The 22,855-nt window shown below is 37.7% G+C and overlaps 1 protein-coding gene across 2 annotated transcripts in view; it reads left to right on the forward strand.

Moving 5' to 3' along the window:
- Window positions 1–525: 525 nt before the first annotated feature.
- LOC129717793 (uncharacterized) overlaps window positions 526–22,855 on the forward strand; it is a 246,033-nt gene continuing 223,703 nt past the window's right edge. Inside the window, exon 1 of one of the 2 annotated variants that reach the window (XM_055667967.1) lies at window positions 526–1,383. In XM_055667967.1, coding sequence (XP_055523942.1) covers window positions 1,323–1,383 — 61 coding nt within the window. In that variant the 5' untranslated portion in view covers window positions 526–1,322. The remainder of the gene's footprint in view (window positions 1,384–22,855) is intronic. The other variant, XM_055667976.1, reaches the window with a different exon arrangement.

The raw sequence follows: 22,855 nt of genomic DNA on the forward strand, positions 1-22,855 counted from the left end.
AAAGTTCATTAGATAATTTACTTCTTGACAACTCTGGACTTTATGATAGAGCTCATCAGAATGAAATTGACACATATACTCATTAAAAATGGATATAACCCTTTTTATTTGCAAAATAAGTATATTTTTAAAATTATTTCTAATAGTAATATATTTACGGTTATATATAGTTCTATAGATATAATGGAAATATTTGTTTGAAATTGTGGAACATTTAAGAGATATATTTTTACTATCGTCTTGACCAACCCTAGAAAACATTCTGTTTTCGATAAACAAAAACTTCAACCAAGCCCTTTGGCTCTGTTTGATTGGTAACGGAGGGTGGGTAATGCATGCTTTCTGTTACGCTCACTTCTCTCTATCACACTCTCTCTCGCTCTCCCTCTCGTGAACTATCGCTTCCTTATCATCTCCATTCACGGCAAACACGCAAAAAAAAGTTCGCCTGTAAACGAATCTAGGACTTGCCGTTGCCGCCGCTATCAGCGCCTGCTGAGCATGACTGTGGCCCATTCATGTTTTGCCATCGCCTGCTACTGCTGCTGCTGCTCTCATTCCATTGGGGAAAACCTTTTTCGCGCAGTAGAGTTTCGGCCGGCACCCAGCGAAGTCGCCAGATTCCGCGAGTAGACCGTCATCCTGTTATCCCGTTTTTTTGTTGGGAGAAAGAAGAGATCAAATTGTGCCAGCATCATCTTCGGCAGTCTGTCCGCAAGAGTGGGTAGGTCGAGTGCCAAGCCATTGTCCAAGCGTTCGGAAGAGGAGGCGTCATGATCTGGTGAATGTGCTCAACAAAGTGGAAAAGTGCGTGATTATTGGCCGTCAACGACCGAAGAAAGAAAATAGCAGGATAATCTTGCCTCGCTATTTATCGAAAAAAGTGGAATTTCGCTTGTAATCAAAGTGTTGTGCGTGTGTAAGTTTGGCTGTGCCAAAAAACCGGTAGAAGATTTACTCCTAGCGAGCAGTTCTAATTGACTTCGTGGTTGGAATATTGACCTGTGCTTCTCACCGGGTCGGGAGTCGCCTAGAAAAATTGCTCCACAGAAAGAAATCTGCTAGCTATGCTGGATTTGGTTCGAGTTTACTCCACCGAAGGTGGTTTCGTCAATTCAAATGCTTCTTTGCCAGTACACTCGATGACCTACTAGTGAGTGAGTTCCGTTTCATTCGTTCTTTTCGCTCCGACAATAGTGAACATTCTTCACTCCAATCCGAGGACCAGCGGAAAAACAAAAACCGAACAGAAACAAAAGTTAACGTCAAATTTGCACCAACCCAAAGAACATCTCGTCGTAACACACATTCAGGCGGCCAGCATGTTTTCACTCTGCTCGAAACCAGCTTCCGCGGCATCATCAAACCGAACGCAACAGCACGGTAAGTACATCCGTTCGGTGGAGTTTTCACTGGACACTCCCTTGCTGATGCAAAACTAAACAAAAAGTGTCAATTACATGTATGTATCCACGTAGGGGTAAGCGGGGTAAGACCGCCCCCTTAAGCAATTCTGTTTATAGAATAAAAAGTTGCGGCTGCAATTTCATTTTTTCTTCGCTAAGAGGTTCTTCTATTCAATACCCACATTTAAAAAATAAGAACTGGAATATTTTTGTTTATTTTCCAGCTTTTTTTTTAAATTTCAAAAATTCATTGAAAATGTGCAGATCTTTTTCATGCGGGGTAAGCCCGCCCACCAGCGGGGTAAGATCGCCCACCATTTTTTGAGGATAAACAATATTTTTAGGGCCGAAACGGTTGATTCTATCGGTATAGTGTCTCTGACAAAGTTGTAGATGGTATTTTTTTTCTTTTTAAATAAAATATACACTGTGAAAAATCCGAAAAAAAAAATTTTTCTAAGTTTTAACTTATTTTGTTTTCTGATTATACAAGTACAAATCAATGTTTAGGTAACCTTTTTGGTTTTCAAAATAAATATATTTTTCAGAATTGGGGTTTTTCAAGATATTGAATTCATAAAATACCTATCTTTAAGCTAAAAATTTAAACTCATTAAACCTATCTGTATGATTCTTTTGAAGACTTATTATGTTTAGAAAAATACTAATAATTATTATTTCTTTTATTTATATTTTCAATTTTCTATGTTTTTTTGAAGAACAAAATTACCAACTACTCTATACACCAAATAAACCGTCAAAAAAAAAAAAATCTTCACAAAAATTGAGCTATTAATATTTCTATTACTCCATGATCCAACAACCATAAAACATTAGCTTACCTTTTGTAGATTTTACAGGCAAAAACATGTTTTTTTCAAAAAAAATTGAAAAAAAAATATATTTTTAATTTTATTTCTATATTTTTTCATTAATTTTTTTTAGAGTGTGTACTTTTTTCGAAAGTAAAAAACTACTATTTTCAATTCTGCCGTCATACCTATCAAACACACCGTCCTGCCTCTAAAATTATTTTGGTTCATTAACACCATTTTCACACATGTTTACTTTTTTCAAAAATAAGTCTTGTTAAAATATATTACTAGAAAAGCTTAAACCAAATCGAAAATGGTCGATTAACATCGATGTCTTATGTGGCTTGAAGTTGCTTTACTGATCCTGTAAAAATTTCCTTTGTAGTGTCGAGGCATTTGGGTCTTGAAGTAAAACAACAAGCAGTTGGATTCGTGGCGGTTTTACCCCTTGTATAGTGGGCGACTTTACCCCCAGTGGAACATTTTCATATTTGTCCGAAAAAGTAGTCAAAATTACAAGATTACTCACGGCCTTCGATATTTTCGAAAGAAGATAGATTCAGGCAAGCGATTAAACGTATATTCACGAACAAAACAATAGATTTTTAGACTGAAAAACCTTAAGTCCCGTTGCCGCAAAACAATAGCGCATTGACTGGTTGCCAGCTGAAAGGTTGGTTTTGCTTATTTCTGCGACAAAACAGAAAAACGTGCAAAATGTTATGTAATTATACTGTAATAGACACGTTAAAGAAATTTTTCAATTATTTTATGACTTGGTAGTAAAACTACGGTGGGCGGTCTTACTTCGCAAGGGCGGTCTTACCCTGTTTACCCCTACTTCTGTTATGTAATCTATATAAACTAAACCCATGCCCATGCGAGTCCCTGCTGTGTATTGGGTGCTGGGCTGGGTGACATTGGGTTGCAAAAAACGTTTCTGTTTGTCGGTTTATTTTTTTCTGCTTTACCCACCACAAAAAACATTACGTGCGAGACCAACTCAACCCGAACATAGTTACAACAGTTCCGTGCGCCACTGGCGGAAGCTGATAACGGTGGGTCTGAATCCCTTCGCCTTCGGCTCGGCGCTAGTGGAGTAGAGCTGCTCAACTTTCACACTATCGCGATAAGGGGGGAAAGTTTATATCGTTAGAGCGTAATTTGATGAAATATTCACTTGCCAGCCAGTCGATTAGAGTTCTAAAGAACTTGGTGTTTTTTGATACACAATCAGTTTTGCTCAACTGGAGGTATAGAAAGGTAAGTTTCTCGCCAATGTGGTTCCGAGAGCTTAAAGTTTGTCAGCTTAATTTGCTGGGATGATGTTACGGCTGTTGCACTCAAAATGTGGCGTACAACTTCGACTCAACTTTAAATGGGATTTGTTTTCGCAGACGACGACGACGACAGCCGTGATGATGGCACGCGCGCTCAACAGGCGTGCCAAATTCGGCTGGAATCGAATTAAAACTTTCACCATTCAAGCGGGTTGACGTAATTAAACAGGCGTTTGCGTGAACGCTGTACACTTGATAAAAGATGGTTCGCCAATTCGGGGAAGTGTTTTCCTTGCGGATTTGCGGAGTAAACTTCCGTTCCGTAGAATCACACCGAGTAATTTTCCCCCTGTTAGAAGTTGATTTTCTCCGAAATCTGCGAAATTTGATATTCTGATAGACAGCTTGTAATTAACATGTTTGCATATTGAAGTCCGCCTTTCTACTGGTTATTAACCAGATAAACACACACAAAATTATTTAATTCAAAAAATTAAAGACTCGAAAACTAATGAACAAGAACGAGAAAACAAAACCAATCAGAAGCTCAAGTAAATATGATAGAAAAACATCCACCAGAATTAGTAGCAGCCTTTTTTCCAGTCACTCCTGAACCTAAATATGTATCTTGATTGATGGTTCCCGTAGTGATGATAGTGCCGCTTTAGACCACATATGCATGTGCATACATATTCTTTCGGAAACTTTGATAGTTTGATGGTCCGTCCCGGAAAATGATTGATATCCGACTTCACATAAGTTTTGCGTTCCTTTGTATACAAATTTCAGAACCGTTTTGTTTAGAATCTCGGTTCGTCCGCTCCTTAAACATCGATAACCCGGCTAGCTTCGGAGACATTGAGCTTGCCAGCGACGTTCCGGATGGATTATGTTAGGATTCTGCTTATATTTCGCCTCCACCTTCTTAGTCGTCACTGTCACATCCGGATTACGATTGCCGCCTCGCTTCCAGACACACGCCCCACGGGCACTTTAAGGACGTTTGTCACGGTCGATTTGGCCATATTCAGCAATTTTGCCAACTTGGCGTGCGAGAACGTCGAGCTCTGTTGCAGCGCGAGCAAAATTTTAACACGCTGCTCCACTTGCTTGGACGTCATTTGAAAAACTGAAGTGCAAACGGTGAAAACTCATCATAGCAATCATTGTATATCCACTTAACTTCCAAATGCAGCATTTCAGGCTTCAATATGCCCGTCGACCGTTTTAGCGCGTTCCAGACAACAAAGTGTAAAAATCGAAAATTTAAACTTAGAAAAACATATAAATTAAAGAGGAAAAAACCAAAAGGTTTAAAATGCTATTCTCGAACGTAGAACAGAAGAGCAAAAAATCTGAGTCAAAAATAGTAGAACAGTGCAGAGTCTAGAAAAACATAAATATTAAAACAATGAAGTCATACACTTAGCTAAAAAAGACTGATACACACTATCGTATCTTTTCACGCAGATTTCGGAATTTTCGTGCACAGTGGTAAGGGAGCTCAAAATCGAGAACTTTTTTCATTTGCTCTCCAAATACTGGTTTATTGGCACACTTCTTTCCGAAGAAATAATGTAGATAATGTTGTCACAAAAAAACTTTGCAGACCTAAGAGTATTTTAGAGATTCTAGTAATATTACAAATGTCAAAAACATTCAAAAAGATGAAAATATTTAAGGAGTAGAAGAGGTTGTGTACGAGACACGACCACAATATTAGCGTAAAATTACAAAAGCATGTCCCATGTCAGTGCCCTTCTTGCAATAGGTGAGGAAATAGACTCAATTGGAATGAAATAATTTGATGGTTTAATGCAGTTTTTACCGCTCAGTGATTTTTTTTTCCTGTTGGGTACATTTTCCACTGCGACCAGAGTTTTGATCTTTTGTGGCGGGCCCCTATTTGATGTAAGCCTTATCAGGGTGTCGTACCACTATTAGGTTGAATGGTTTCCACTTGCTGAATATAGGCATCGTCCCAATAAGGTATTATTGAACGAATAAAGTTCACTGCCTTATTGGGAGAAGTCATCCAGATATCTAATGGTTGTATTAAGTGTTTATCAAAGAATTGCTTCCTCTTTTGAGAGAGTGCTTCACAGTCACATAATAAATGTTCCGAGGTTCCTTTATCTAGGTTACAAAAGCGACAGGCATCATTTTGCAATTTACCTATCTGTTCAAAGTGATATTTACTTGGGCAGTGTCCCGTTACAAGGCCACTGTAGGTACATAAGTCTTTTTTTGAGATACTGAGCAATCGCTGGGTTACTGTTTTTTGGGGTGCAATAAATTTTTTCGATTGTCGAGCTGAATTTTTGTTTTTCCAAATGTTTTCTATCATTGATTGTTCTCACTTCTTAAGTTCCATTTTGAGAGCACATTCTGAGATCCCACAAAACGGTTCTGGCCCTATAAACAACTGCATTGATCCATTTCTCGCCAACAGATCAGCTTTTTCATTCCCTTCAATGCCGCAATGCCCAGGTACCCATAATAAGTTTACTTTACTATTTCTAGCCACCTGCTGTAGCAATTGAATACAATACCATACTAATTTCGAAGAACAGGAAACGGATTTCAGTGCTTTTAGTGCAGCTTGACTATCCGAAAAAATGCATATATTTGTATGTCTATAGTTACGTCGTAAGCAAATTGTAGCGCATTCAATTATTGCCTGTATTTCTGCTTGAAATACTGTTGGCCACTCTCCCATAGGTATTGATAGACTGACTCCAGGGCCTGCCACCCCAGCGCCAACCCTATTGTTTAACCTGGAGCCATCCGTGTAGAACACTATTGAGCCTGGTTGAATGCTAGGCCCACCTGATTCCCATTCAGTGCGACTTGGCTCAGTCACTTGGAATAGTCGTTCAAAGTTGTACTGCCTATCCATCCAGTCTTCCTGAGATAACATTGCACTCATTTTGAAATTTTCAAGTATACTGAGGTGTCCCCTAAGGTCTCCTTCAAGGAACTTTTTTGTTCTTTGTAGCCTTAGTGCGCTTTTTTCTGCTTCTAATTGTACAAATAGATGCAATGGAAGTAAGCTTAACATAGCATCTAGTGCCTTTGAAGGAGTACTTCGAATTGCTCCAGTGATGGAAATTGTGGCAAGTCTTTGCAACTTTTCCAGCTTCTTTTGAGCATACTTGACATTTGTTTTTGGCCACCATACTAAGGACGCATATGTTATTCTGGGTCTAACGATAGCTGTATAGATCCAATAGATCATCTTTGGCTTCAATCCCCATTTGTTACCAAAGGTTTTTTTACTGATCCATAAGGCACTTGTAGCCTTATTAATTATTTTTTTCCATATGTAAGCTCCAGTTTAATTTGCTGTCTAGAGTTACTCCTAAGTAGTTGACTTCTTGCGAAAGTTCTAATTTCGTTCCATTGAGATATAAGTCAGGAATTTTGATTTTTTTCCTGCGTGCAAATAGAATAACGTTAGTTTTCTTTGGATGTATCGTAAGTCCCTCTTTTTTGCACCACATTGTAGTTAAATTTAGAGCATCTTGGAGTCTATCTTTGATTACATGCTCATATTTTCCACGAACTATAACTACTATATCGTCCGCAAAACCAATTACTTCGTAACCCTGTGATTCTAGTTGTGTCAACAGTTCATCAACCACTAATGACCACAACAGGGGTGAGAGAACCCCTCCCTGTGGGCATCCTTTTGCAGTCCTTACTGTGACTGTTGAGCCTCCATGATTGCAAGTTATCTCTCTTTTATGTAACATTTCAAATATCCAGTCAACGATAGTTTTGTCGAAGTTACGTTTTATCATAACACCTTTCATTGAATTATAGGATGCATTATCAAAAGCGCCTTCGATGTCTAGAAATGCTGCTAGCATAATTTCTTTGGCTTCGAATGTTTTTTCAATTTTTGTTACTAGTGCATGAAGTGCTGTTACTGTGGATTTGTAATGCTGATAAGCAAATTGATATTTATTCAAAGGTTTTGGCTTCAGATATTCTGACTTTATATAGTCATCGATGAGTTTTTCCATCAATTTCAACATGAATGACGAAAGGCTAATTGGTCTAAGCGATTTTGGACTCGTTTTGTCCTTTTTATTAGCTTTCGGGATAAAGACAACACGAACTTGGCGCCAGCTTTTTGGAATATATTTTAACCTTAAGCTTGCTTTGAACATCTCAGTTAAGCAAGAGGTAAGCTTCCTTTGCCCTCTTGAATCATGATAGGACGGATTTCGTCAGAATCTGGCGATTTATATGGTGCAAACGAATTTATTGCCCATTCAACTCTCGCGTGAGTAAAAATACGACTTGCTAGATCTTGCGAATGCTCTCTGGTCATATTTTGCCCAGCTGCACCTACAATTTCATTGGGTTCATTGGAATTAATTATGCTGGTCGTTTCTGATCCAGTGTATGATTTCAACGAAGTCGCACTTTCGCTCACGACTGGTGAGGATCCTGGGAAGTGTACCTCCATCATTAGGTTCAAAGTTTCTGTGGCGGTGGAAGTGAAAGCTCCGCTGTTATATTTCAAAGTGCCTAAGCCATTAGAATGATCTTGTGAAAGAACTTTTTGTAACCTAGCAACCACTGGAGTACTCTCGATATTTTCGCATGTGTGCCTCCAGTTTTTACGTTTAGATTTCCTTATTTCTTTGTTGTACGTAGTAAGAGCTCTTCTATATGCATCCCACTGTGAGGTGCGCTTTGCGCGATTAAATTTTTTTCGTGCCTGCTTCCTTAGATTATCTAGTCTGGTGTTCCACCATGGAACATCCCTGTTTGTTGATCGAATCCTGATCGGACAACTGTTGTTATACGCTTGGAAGATTCTATTTGTTACTTGAACAGAGACATTTTCAAGTTCTCTGTTTGTGGTTATAATATCATTTGGGAAGTTGCCTCCCGCTAATAGATAAGAATAGTATAGCCCCCAGTTCGCTCAGTGATAATTCGCTCAGTGATAATTCTCTTTATAACGCTAAAGTTACGATAGACTATCTTATATCAATATGTTTTTATCGGTATTTCTCATCCAGCACTAGTAAAATATTTTGCTGTAATTGATGTGGCGTACCTGAAGAGCTCAAACTGGCAAACGGGGTCGATTTATGGACTCTCAACTTAATCACAATTCCGAAAGCTTTCACATTGAATTGTATTTGGCCTAATTTTCTAATCGATTGACGAATGACGAATATCCGTTTAAAATATCACATTTTTAGCATTTGAATTGGACAATTTTCGTGACGCTCTTGATGTTTTCGGTATTTCAATTTTCACTGCTATCCCAGAATTTTGCCGCATGACGCAAATCTACGTCAAAAATGTCAAAAACAACAGATCAAGCTCAATAGTGAGTGATAACATGGAAGGGTGGCATAATTGTCAATGAAATAATTTCTTGCAGTGCAAAAACGTGAAAACCCGTGAAAAATTTAAAACTTTATAACCATCATGAGCCGAAACAAACAAAAAAGGGGCTAAAAATTTGAGCTAACAAGCAAAATCAAAGTTGGAAAACAAGTAAATTAAAACGAAACTAAAAACATAGGCGACAAAAAACAAATAACAAGTTTAAAACTGAATAGTGAAAGGTAAGAAAAAAGAACACAAAAAAAAAAACGAGTAATAAATAGCAGAAAACAAAGAGCAATGCTGTTTAAAAAAAATCATAGAGACGAACTACATATATTTCAACAAAAAACTGAAATTTTAAATGTCAGAAAGTAAAAAGAAAGAACTGAGAAGATCAAAGTATCAGAACGTGAGAGTTCTGCAGAGTTAGAAATCTGAAAATTTTTCCTTGTTGTTCTGATTACTCTACTTTATAATGGTACATGCAATGTTTTCTCACTATCTTTTTTCCTAACTTTTTATTAGTGAAATACAGAATCTCGACCGCGGAGGACACGAATGGAACGCCAAATGACCTATGTTCGAATTTCGTCTATTTTTTATTTAAATAAAACTTTGCACTCGTATTTGGTTTAGCAAACTGAGCATTTTTCACAGAAGGAGGGATTTTTTAGACCCATGGGTTATTTTCTAAAAGAGCTATGTAGCATAGGTTTTATTTAAAGCCTGTTGGCTCAGAAACCTTGTATAGAAAAACTGTCTCAAAACATCGCAAAAGTTTTTTTGTTGACTAAAAAAAGTTGAATAGTAATGAAATAAATTTCAATTTAAAAAAAAAAGAGTTGAATTTAATTTTTATTTGTTTTAAAAGAATTTTGAAGTTATTACGCAACTTTTAAACAAAAAAACAAATTGTTATTGGAGGTTTTTTTAAATTAAAGTTTCAACATTTTCCAATTTTTTTTATATTTTAATGATTTCAAAAGCTTCAGAGTCATTTAAAATCAAACAGTTCTTTGTAGTGCACATTCTAAATGCATTGGTTTTCGAGTTATTTTGAATTTAATTTAGAAAATTTTGTAATAATCACCCGATTATATCAGTACCCGATCTTATCTGCCCCCGATTTTATCACCTTTTACACCCGATTTTATCATCATATAACATTTCATCGACAAAAATGTCAGTATGAACGGATTTTCTATTTAGATTCAATATTTTAGTACTTTTGCACAGATCTGTGTAGAATAACATAACATAACATTATTTTATTATATAGTTTTCATTGAAAACTCAACCATTGCACAGTGTTTTATTTTGGCGTTTTCGTTAGATTAATTGAATAGTGATTCAAGCCATAACATATATGAATATATTTTTAAGCTATTAAACAACGTATCTTTTGATATAGAAAAATGTGTGATCAATTCACCTAAAAGTTAGATAGAAAATTTCCTTCCTCATTTGATTGAGATAGACGCATAGTGTCTTTAGCAAATCTCTTACATATTACGAACCATATTAAGTTCTCTTTCAAAAGGCACTTAAAATCCCAATTTTCGTTATAACTTTCTCCCACATTTTTTCGAATTTTTAAACCTTCTACAAAGTTATCAGCCTTCCAAAAATACATGTTTTTTGAAAAAAAAAAAAATTATGTTTTATCTATTAAAATAAACAAGTTATTTGCCATATAATAATATCTTTAGGGGTAATTGCACGTCCGACAAATCCAAATCTCGCAATTATTCACAAGTGGCAGTTTCACTGTCAATTAAGATACGAACTTTCGTCTTTTAAAGTCTGTTCTGTAGACAGCACCCTCGATTAATTCTTTGAAATTCATCAGTGTTGTTTCAACTCACATCCCTGTCACGAACGTCAGCCCCATACATTTCGCTTGAAGCCGTTTTTCTCTGGCTCTCTGGCTCGATTATACGTCAAAAGGCTGTAAGTGCTTGCGAAACAGCCGATTAAGCACCGTCCATGCGAGATCAACTGTTGCTGCAAGTGGTGTGAAGAAATGCAGAAAGCGAAAAACGATTGTTTTGTTTTGAACGTTTTATGGATTTTGTGCAGAACAGAAATGGTCACGTTTAAACATCTTTCAACACGTTCCGGATAGCCCTACATTCAATATAGTTAGAAGCACGCGAAAAATCCGTACAGTAACACATGCGGCACAATGAACGGTGCTTATGACCATATTTCCAACATCATCGGCGGCGGCTTCAGGAAACTGTTGTCATGACATCGGTCTGTTTCAACTACGTCATCAATTTGTTTTCTTCTGTTTTCAGCTTGTGGGTGAATGAAGAAAAAGTGAAAAAAAGTCTCAATTCTCATGTGTTTTGGAATGTATTGAAGAGATATTTTGTGAAAGGGCTAACCACGTATACCCATTTAGGGACATTTTTTATCCCTCTTCCGTTACCTTGGAAAATAGCTGAAAATCACGAGAAATTAATTTTTTAAGCTGCTTGAGATATGTACGACAATAACAGCACAACTTTATAGCTTTATGCAAACACTAGTACCTAACCTACGAACTAGTTGTGAATTTATGTTTCACTTATATGAGAGCCCTCCCTTCCAGAGGAGGGAGGGGTGTCAAGTTACCGTTGATCTATTTCTTACTCCTAAAAACCTCACCATGTCGAATTTACTTCCATTTGCTTGATTAGTTTTCGAGTTACACAGAAGTTTGCATTGTATTTGTATGGGAGCCCTCTCTTTAAGATAAAGAAGAGGTTTCGAGCTACTCTAATAAACTTTTCCGGCCTCAAAAACCCCTACATACAAATTTTCGCGCCGATTGGTACAATAGTTTCCACGTCTATAAGAATTAGAGAGACAGACTGACAGATAGAACTGCTTTTTCATATGATTAGATTTCTTGTAGTAATTTTAATCGCTGATTTTACGTATTAAATTATTGGTTTATCATCTTTTATAACAAAATATTAATAAAAAAAAAGTTCCCGATTTTATCACTTTCCCTATTTTACCACCCCAAACATCATCAAGGGGGTGATATAATCTGTGATCACTGTATTTGGGAAAATACACGTTTTTCTTAATTTGTTACGGTTCTCCAGTGAAAGGACAAATAAAACAATACGTTAAATAAGTTGAAAACTTTGAAGCTGTTAAACATTTGAACAGTATTTGTGAAAAATCTAAGCTAGTAGAAAACAATAAAAAAAAACAACAATCCCAAATTAGAACGATTCATGCAAGGTAAAACGAAAATTGTTAAAATATGATACAGTAGTTTTAGAACATGTTGAAACAGTTTTCGAAAGTAGGAAAAAATTTAGTTGTTTGCAAAAGTCTGATTGTCCTGAAGGCTAAATATTTCAATGGTCAAAAATGACAATAACAGCAAAAATAAATATAGCGACTTAGACTGAAATTTAAAAAAAAAAGGGAACTTGAAAACTTAAAAAAAAACAAAACTTCGGAACGTCAAACTTCAGAAAATAGGCATGTGAAGAAATACCAATGACAAAACGGTTCGAAATGAAAAAAATGAGTAATGAAAAAACTAAAAAAGAAAAAAATGACAAAAATACCAAGAATCGAAAATGTTCAAGAAAGTATATGTTTTCTTTTCTTGAATGGACTTCCTCACTGCGACCAGTATCCGTGCTTGTGTGTAATATAATTTGGCTTCCCTGTCACACGTTAACTACTCTGCTACACCGAGCAACTCGACCCTAGGCTACACGTTGCCAATTTTTTGGGCACTTCTAGATCTGTTTCAGCCATCTAGAACGTTGAGTCACTCTGCTTCTGGTGCCGGTGGAGTCATTAAAAAGAATCGATTTTACCGCTCTGTAGTCCGGCATTCTCGCGAGATGTCCGGCCCACAGTGGCTTCCCGACCTTCGCCAGCTGCACGAAAGCAATCTGCGTAGAGCCTGGAGCTCGTAGTTCATACGTTAATGTGCCACTCCCTGCTTCCGGGTTCTTCGTGAGCGATGTCACGGTTCGAAGTCCATAGATAACTACTGGTCTAATTAGGGTTTTGACATCGTTAGTTTCGTGTACATGAATATGCTCTTGGATCGAAGCGTCCTGCGAAGGGCAAAGTAGGTTCAGTTTCCAGCTTGAATACTTCGTTCGATCCTCTTACTTGTGTTATTGTCGTCGATTACTTGTGACTCCAAACATATGAACTCATCTACCACTTCAAGTTCATCACCGTCCATGATCCCCGTCTCTTTCCTATACTTTAGTTTTGACGCATCAACTGCTAGTCCAACTCTCCTTGCGTCCTTTTTTAGTCTGAAATAGATTGCCTCTGCCATCGCAAAGATTTTGAGGTCGTCTGCGAAGCCTGAAATTTGTGTCTTACGTTTTGATACCCACCAGTCGAAGAAGAAAACAACATCACGTCCATCCATCTTTTCATCTCAACCCTCTGCGTGCTTAGAAGGGATTCGAGGCTGTCCTCGATACGCATACTTGACACATCCCTTGGTACAAGATAGCTTTGATAAGTAGTGTCATAGGAGCAATCCTCGCTGACCCCGGCCCACTATTTACATGATAGTGTTGAGAACGGTTATGGTTTTCTGGAAGCCCATGCTGAATAAGTAAAGAAACTGCATTTGGTTGATCAAATTGGCGAACCCCTGGTTAACTGGGAATCAATACTTTTTTCGAATTTTTATTTTTCGTCAAAACTTCGCTCAACAAAATTGCTCTAGCTCTTGAATTTCTCAATAGAATTACTCCAACTCACATTTCATTGGAAAGGGAATAGATAGGGCCTTCTTTCGCAAATATCGAAGTGAGTGGTCGCCATATTGAATTTAAACGTCATATTGGTTTCTTTAAAAAAAAAAAAATTTTTTTTGAATAGGTGCCCACCCACCTACCTTAAACTGGTTAATTTCATTCGAAAGATCATGCTTTTTTACAAAAAATATGTCAAAATCAGAGATGTATGTTGTTTAAAACAAGATTTATATGAAAATAACCGGAACTTGTTCAATTCGACGTTTTTTTTTTAAATATTACCTTACTAAAACTGTTGTAATACTACAACTCATAATTGTTCACACTACAACTCATTTCATTCATTCCTCCGGTCTTTCTTCCATCCAAATCCTAAAAATAACCTTGAAGTTTTGTGAGTCGTTGTATTTTGGGCCTGAACTTATGAATATAAGGTTCTGTACCGATTGGTGGGCCCCTCAGCGAATAGGTCAGCCACCACTTTTTGCGAATTTATCAAAAAACCTTTTTTAATTTGCAGATATCTCGGGACCCTGAAGAAAGAAGCTACAGGTGATATTGACATATCATTCTAAAGAGTTCCACCCAAAGCCTGGAAATAACCTAGTGAAGTGCTGTTGCTAGTGCCTCTTTACTGTGTTTATAGAGCTTTGCCAGTAGTTTGCTCTTGCTTTTAGCTCTACTATTCTTCGAAGAACCTGTAGACCACCTCGCGCTTGCTTGTGATCAGGCTTCCCTCTATGTTCCTACATATATCTGGACCTGCTTATAGACAAGAAAGTTGCGAACTCTCCCTTGGTCGAACGTAACTTGCTCCATCCGACGTCAAGAGTCGAAACACATTCTTTCTCCGTGGTTCCTCTATTTGCTTTCTGCGTGGAAAAGAGGTGCTTCTAATCACCAGCCATGGCAAGCTGCGAAGTTGATGTATCGTTGCCCGTTATCGTTCGTGTCGGTGTTTAGGCTATGAGGGCCTAACTCCGGTCTATATATCACTTACCTACCAATCTGGACGTTCTTGATGTCCCATACAGTATCACCCTGTCTCCAATTTAGCGACTTGAAGTTTCAGGTACCGTAAACTGGGGTGACTTTGATTACTTTTTTTGATTGTATCTGAAATATTTTCAGAATATACTGAAAACAATATTATTCGATATTTTCAAAATAAGTACTGGCATGCATTGAAAAAGGTTCAGTCACTACTTCAAAAGTTTAGCAACAATTTTGCTGTTTTTGAATATGCTCTAAAAATTTTACACCAATCATCAATCCGGGGTGACTTTGATCACTTCATTGTTTTGATGAATTTGGTGTAACACTTTGCTACTTTCACTAAATTGAACAGCCTCAAACGACTTAAACGAGTTTATAAATATGGAAAGTAATTTGGGGGCCATTCACATTCTACGTGAACAGTTTATAATGGCGAATGTACAAGATTCATACAAAATTTTTAGAATATATATGAATGATTATCCACTAAGAGAGAAGGTGGTCTAAAATCATCAAAAACTAGTCGACGAGGAATATGACTTATGAAATTGGCCAAATTTGCATGTTACTTCACGTCTTGGGTTTTTGTTAAGAAGAAATATGTAATACGCTGTGGAGAAAATTGGGACTCAACGTTGCCTTTGAAGAAAAACTTGCAAAAATAACAATAAAATGTATAGTTATAATATTTGTTCATCTTAAGAACTAATCTGGGAACAAAATAAAAAAACTTTACGTATTGCAACTTGTTGTTTTGAAACTGCTTGAACCGATTGTTTGTATGCAACAAAAGTCGCCAAAAATATACTTTATTTTCAATTAATATTTTAGCATGAAAAACACTCTTTAAATAGCAGGAAATGCATGAATAGTAGCAATGCGATCATATATCCACGCAATCAGTGAAGATTACGACAAGTCCCAAGCACTACGAGCGCTTTTTTACCACATTTTCAAAAAAGAGGTACAGTGATCAAAGTCACCCCGGTGATCAAAGTCACCCCAGTTTACGGTACCGATTTTTTGCTCGTGATCCGTTTTTCGTTGCCTAGGTCCATGCCGATTGTTCCGAGTTTTATTTTCTCCATTGTTCAAAGTGTAAATGTTTAGGTTGCTTGCATGACTAAGCTACTGAGTCTCGTGATGGAGATGCCATCTTGGCTATAGCATTGGACGTTTTAATTTTTTAATTCAGTTGTGAGCCACCCTAACCTGGGAAACAAACGTTAAGAGTAGCTGGGCCTTCCTTCCCTGTCATTATTCGACCGAGGTACCACCATGGGTTGGTTACCGTGATCTTCACTTGGTTACTCGTATCCCGGTTGGTACCCCGACTGGATGCTATGGACCTTTCATCATTGAATTTCAAGAGCAGACCATGTACATTGTGTTCATTGGCTCGAAAAATGATCTGTGCAAAATTTCAGTTCAATCGGACTTGATTCAAGGGGTGCCTCAAAGCGCTCGAAGTTGTGGTTTTTCGACCCACTAAAATCTACATGAAATTGGGAAAATCGAAAGTTTTTTTTTTTCAATGCCAAATGTCTTGAAAATGCATAAAACGTCGAGATCTTATGTTATCTCGGAAAAAAAATTTTGCCCGAAAATCAATCCTCTGGGATCGGTTCAGGGGCTTAATATGAAACATTCTAAAATTAGCTTGTGATCATTTTCACAACTCGTTACTAACCAGATGTAAATTATTTTGATGTTGATTAGGTACCCTAAACTTGATTTTCATTAGGATGGATCATTTATTTTTTATTAGAGGGGTTCCAAAATCAATTAAAATGGAATTTATTGTTATTGAATAGTAAAAAGCAATCATAGTAAGAAACCTGTGTTATTAACATTGCATCATTCGTGCCATGACTAGCAATATTTTTTAAATGGGCAAAGCACGTGTAACGGAGGGTCAAGAGGTTTCTCTTTTCCTTCAAACAACATAAAATTTCTAGTTGGTCCATCTTTGTGGTACATCAAGTAAAAGATGTCAAATAGCCAAAGAAATATGAGCATTCTTCCTATCAACCCCTTCAAATTGAATTTTAACTGTGTTTGGAACCACCCTAGTAAAAAATTGAACCACCCTAATGAAAATCAAGTTTGAGTTACCTAACGAACATTGAAGTAATTTATATCTGCTTGGAATGAGCCAGGTCTAAAACATTCCATATTGAACTTCCGGTTGCTCAGAAAATGGCTAAATCCCAGCAGATCCATTTGTGGTAAAAAAAAATTTTTTTCGAGATAACACCAGTTTTCTATTTATTTATGGTAGGTATTTTTAAAACATTTGGCATCGAAAAAATCAATTTTCCCAATTTCATGTGCTCCCCCCCTTGGTAGATTTTCGTTGGTCGAAAAGTCACAGCTTCGAACGCTTTGATGCACTCCTAAATTATATCCGATTGTACTAAAATTTTTCAAATACCATTTTTTCGAGTCAATGTACAAAATGTATACGGTTGGTTTTCGAAATTTGACATGACCTTTTTTGCTGCCACCCTACTGTACATATCATTGGAGCCACTAAAGATGCACAATGAATTAACTGGAAGAATGGCTGGAAGTAATTCTGGCAACACGTCTGTGACGCTCCAGTGACTATTTTTGAGCTCTGTATTTAAATTCGTTTTTAAGCTGTTTTACTGATTTGATCTATTTGAAGTGTGTTATTCTGATTCAAAGTATCATCAACCAGTGTGAAACCTGCATTAACTCAGTGATTTAAGACGTTATTATTGTGATTTAGCTGCAAGTTAAAGTGACTTCTCTTCCTTTTGTTAATTGATTCACACTCTGTGCGCGCTCTCCTTGTAACGCGCCATCTGTGAGCACTCACTCCAATCAGCATCTAAGAGCTTTTCACCTCGACAATTTGTGCATTGCGCTATCGCCTTTGAGCATTTTTTTGGTTGTGTCGACTGTTTTGCTCGATATAGATAAATGCTGCTATGAATGCTCCGAGCCAATCAAAAACCTAAATCTAATTAAATGCCATTTATGTGATCGTGTTGCCAATATAAAATGCTTCGGGTGGATTCGCTCGAACCTCGACTTTGTCAACGGGCAGACAAACTTGTTGTGGTTCTGTGCTGATTGTCTGAAAGCTGTTGATCAGCTGAAAGGGCAAGCGGCACCTGATATTAGCAATACTGTGATCTCATCTGTTTCTGATTCGATCAACTGTTGTATGAATGGCATTAAAGATGAGCTTGGTCAAACCAATGCTTTAATTAAGTCTGTCTCGGAAAAGATACATTCTGTGTCGACTACGTCCGTTCAATGCAGCAGCCGCTCAACTAACCGCCCGAGAATACTTTCTCCAGATGAAACTCCAAAACTGCCCAAAAGCGCAAAAAAATTACTCAATGGAACGCGATCGGCTGAGAATAAAAACGAAATCGTTGAGACTGTGCCCAAGCCACCAGAAAAATTTTGGTTGTACCCCTCACGCATTGCCCCGCACGGCTCTGAAGAGGACGTTGCTGCACTTGTGCAGAAATGTATGCCTGGCGCTCAACCGTTCGTCAAGAAATTAATAAAGAAAGATGCTAATTTGAAATCGCTCGCTTTTGTTTCATTTAATGTCAGCGTCGATTTACATATGAAAGATAATGCGCTTGACCCATCTACTTGGCCAAAAGGAATATATTATCGTGCCTTCGAGGATCAAAGGAATAGGTCTCAGAATTTTTGGATGCCCAACACGAGCAAACTCCCGCGAATCGATTTGTCAACACCTGCGTCCCGCCTGACTGGGTAAATTTAATTGATCAACCGCCGTTGGAACATGGGGGCCACCGGGCCCCTAGTCCAGTTAAGTTAATGCCTTCTATGAATTTTCAAAAAAATCACCCTTCTTTCTCCTGCCATAGCCAGTGCCGATAAAAGTAATTTTCCCCAGCAAAATTCTTCGAAAATTACAGCTAATCATTTTCAATTTTAACTTCCAATGATCGCAGCACTCTTTCAGATACACTAGATTTTCTTCCTAGTAACGTGCTGTTATACTCAGATGAAATAGATCGCGCGCATCGTTCACGGTTACGGAATAAAATTTGACGACAAAACCAACCAAATGATCTTCACTTCAAAGCGAAAAATCACAGGAGGGTTATGTACAAAGCCACGACCGCAAGGTTGAAGTAGAATACTTTTATAAAAAAAGATAACCTGGTTGCTTGCATGTCAGTCATTTTTTCTAGTGAATTAACGTTGACTAGATCGATTGAATTTTGCGCTTCAACGAGGATTGACCATTTTCAATAGTTTAGTAAGTTGCCTGTCATGATTGGGGCTTGACAATTTTTAAATTTTGGTAATGCGAAAAATTAATTTTTATGCAGATAATGAATATTTTTCGAATGTCGTGCTCATGATTGAAGGAAAAGATAATTCAGTACGTTCTGAGACACGGAGAGAAAGTAAAATTTATAACTTGTACAGATTTAAAAATGTGAATTAACTCATTAGAAAATATTAACTCTTCAATCAGGCTTTTATTTCATCCTGAAAAGGATAATTTGTTGTTCAATTTAATATCGGATAAGATGCCGATCACATCTTGGCGTTAACATTGACAGTGCGAATGAAGTATTCCTTGTGATAAAATAAACTGATTTAAAACTGATTTAACACTCAAAACTAGACAGCTCACGTGTTGTCAACATGAGTCAACTTTTCATTGAATATATTTACTAGTGCCCGCTATCGCACAGAGACTGCATTTCACTAAAAAGCCTCACTGCATCAGCTGCTATCGATGCTGATACCCGCTGCAACTGCTACGCTATCCGTAGCCATGCCACAGTGGTGACCGCTATACGCTGCCAATGGTATCCGCTGTCCCTGCATCAGCTGGCCCAGCTGCTATCTGCTGAGATCCGCTGCAACTAGTGCGCCATCCATTGCTATGCCACAGCTGTGGCCGCTATCTGCTATCGCTGGTATCGCTGGTATCCACTGAACTGCTTCTACTGTTGCTGAGGGAGGACTGCTGTTGTCGCTGTCTAGTAGGGATGGGCGATAGTTGTATCGATACCAACGGTATCGATACATGGAGCCCAAGTATCGAGTATTTCGGTATCGATACTCGTTGCTAGCGATGAGTAGCGGTATCGATACTTAGCCAACGATACTTTAAAACGATACCGATACCACCGATGCCTTCTATTGAAGATGGGCGATGCCAGTAGCGATATCGTCGGTATCGATACTTCGGCCAAAAGCGTCGAGCATTTTGGCATCGATACTTTCTATACCGATACCACGATACTTGGTATCGTTTTGTGCAAAAGTATTCGAGTACTCAGGTATCGATACTTCAGACAGTATCGCCCATCCCTACTGTCTAGAACTATTATGAGCGGCTTCGGCTGAAACAGGCTCTTATATAGGCAAAATAGCATATTTGAAATTGCAAAGTATATGATTTTGTCGACCGTGCTTTTTTTTCTTATATTAAAAGGATTTATTTACAAATATTTATTTAAGTGTACAATTCATTTCATTAACTATATACTGAATTCTATATTTTTTTTCATGTGAGCATATGTTTAGACAACTTTCAAAATGCTTTTTGACTAATTCTTTGTTATTCCATCTGAATTCACGAATTCCTTTTTGAAAAATGAATAAGCTAGCGTTGTGGTGTTTTTGCAAACAAAATGCAATACAGTGAATTACCAACCAGTATGTCGCTTTGACGGAGGGGGTGTCTTGGTCAATTTCCCACATTAAAAAATCTTCTAATTTATTATACTTTATCTTGAACTTTTTCTTCACTATTTTGGTTACCCATTCTCTAACTTGCTTTGAGAATTCACATCGGTGTATTCTATGATCGTTACTATCAAGAGTTTGATTTTTGCAATATTCACAAATTTCGTTTTTTGTATCTTTGACCTTATATTGTTCCATTTTTTGCCGATTTGCAATTAATTCGTTAAACAACAGAAACAGTGTGGATCTATCTTCAACTAGCAAATAAGGACATCTCAAAAGCTTCCATCGAGATATCCAATTGATTTGGGGGAAAATGATTTGTACATGCGGAACAAAACCTTGCTGATTTATGAATAAGCGGTACAGTTGTTTGGCAGAGCCCAGTCCTTCATTCAATTTTAAGGATAATTTGTTGTTCAATGTTGGGAAGCAATCATATAACGACCAATCAGAGGTCGAATTTTTCGTTTTGACAAGGCTTGACTATTTTCAATAGTAAAATATTTTGAATAACAAAATCAAAATTATTTTCATTTGAGAAGAATCTTAGAAGATTTTCCAATCTATTGCTGCAAGAACGAAATAAATCCATCGAATACTAACCGATTTATTGGCATTTGAAATTGGACATATTTTTCACTTTTTTCGGTTTTAGATTTTCATTTCACATCCCTATGTAGCCGAACTTCCTGAGAGAAGTATTCTACTTCAAAAGGAAAACAAACAGTCCACTCAACCAAAATGAACCTCACCGAAACACTTTTTCACTGACACTGACCGATGCCTTGACAATCTTCGTTAACTGATAAACTGATTTTGTTGGCTTGCTCTCATCGCATGAAATATAATGAGGTGTTTTGACAGTTCACTTCCATGCAAAAAGCGGGAAGGGAGAACTCTGAAAGGATTTTGAAAAAATAACGTTTATGGATGCTTTTTTTCACTTTCACTCAAGAGTGTCAACAAATATTAACCCTGGCCATAGCTCGTCGTTTGGTGACACGGACAACAATGAACAGCTGATAAAAACCAGTCTCCCAGTTTCTGCACCGCTGTTAATCTGCTATTGAAATGTTCGCGGCCTGCGTAGCAAAATCACTGATTTTAGTCTCGCAGTGTTAGATTCCTCGTACGATTAACTTGGCTTGATTCGCAAATCAACTCGTGCCAGTTGTTTGGTACAGATTATACCGTTTTTCGTTCTGATCGCTGCTCTAAAAATAGTAATAAAGCCTGTGGTGGCGGAGTGATTATTGCAGTTCGTAGTTCAATGCCGTCTTCGCTACTAAGCAATGCAATGGATGATTCACTTGAGCAGCTTTGGGTTACCATTGCTACCATGAATGCAAAGCTAGTGATTGGTGCTATCTATATACCGCCAAATCTACGCAATGAAATATAAGTTATCGATCACCATCTTTCGTCAATTGAAATTGTTAATGAATCGCTCGGCCCCAATAATGATTTATTGTTATTTGGAGATTACAATCGCGCTGGTTCAGCTTGGTCATTGCACCCGAACGGTAGTTATATGGATGTTGATGCGCAACATTCAGCTGTTAATAGTGGCAGTGCCCGTCTTTTAGATGGTGTAGCTTTGAATGGTCTTTACCAGATTAATTCGGTGCTCAATTCGAATGGAAGGCTCTTGGATTTAATTTTCGCTAATCAACATGCTTTGCCAGCTTGCTCTGTTACCACTGCACTCGATGTACTCAGTAATATTGACCCTCATCACCCTCCCGTGATGGTAAGATTTGATAGGCCAGTTAGTGCTATGTTTGTTGAGGAATTTGACTCGAATGCTTATGATTTTCGGCGAAGTAATTTTGACGCTATTAATACAGCACTTATTGGTATTGACTGGACGTTTCTAACTACCTGTAATGACGTCGATGAAGCTGTTGCCTGTTTTACCACTAAAATACTAGAATTAATTTCACTTTATGTTCCCCGTGTGCGCCCGCGCCGAAGACCAGCGTGGGGTTTCCTGTGAGTTGGAAGTCATCGCATATGTTTCCCATATTTAAAAAAGGTGATAAGCAGAATGTGGAGCATTATCGTGGAATCACTTTACTGTGCGCATGTTCTAAAATATTTGAGAACATCGTTTATAATCATCTGATGTTTCGTGTGAAAAATTACATATCCACTTCTCAACATGGTTTTTATCCAGGCCGTTCAGTTACAACCAACTTATTGGAATTTACACCGTTGTGTTTGCGCACCATGGAGCAAGGCAATCAAATTGATGCCATCTACACTGATCTCAAAGCGGCATTCGATCGGGTAGACCATGAAATATTACTCGCTAAGCTCAACAAACTAGGCGTGTCACCTTGCTTGCTTTCTTGGCTTAGATCTTATCTACGCTCTCGTAAATTTAACGTCAAGTGTCAACGTATGCTGATGCACAATGGTGTGAATCTAACCGTATGACAATCAGCATCTCAAAATGCTCTGTTATCAGCTTCAGTCGCAAAAAACAGCCTTTGGTTTATGATTACTGCATTGAAGATACGTAT

Source organism: Wyeomyia smithii, chromosome 1 (assembly GCF_029784165.1).
Source record: "Wyeomyia smithii strain HCP4-BCI-WySm-NY-G18 chromosome 1, ASM2978416v1, whole genome shotgun sequence".
In the NCBI taxonomy this organism is placed as follows: Eukaryota; Metazoa; Arthropoda; class Insecta; order Diptera; family Culicidae; genus Wyeomyia; species Wyeomyia smithii.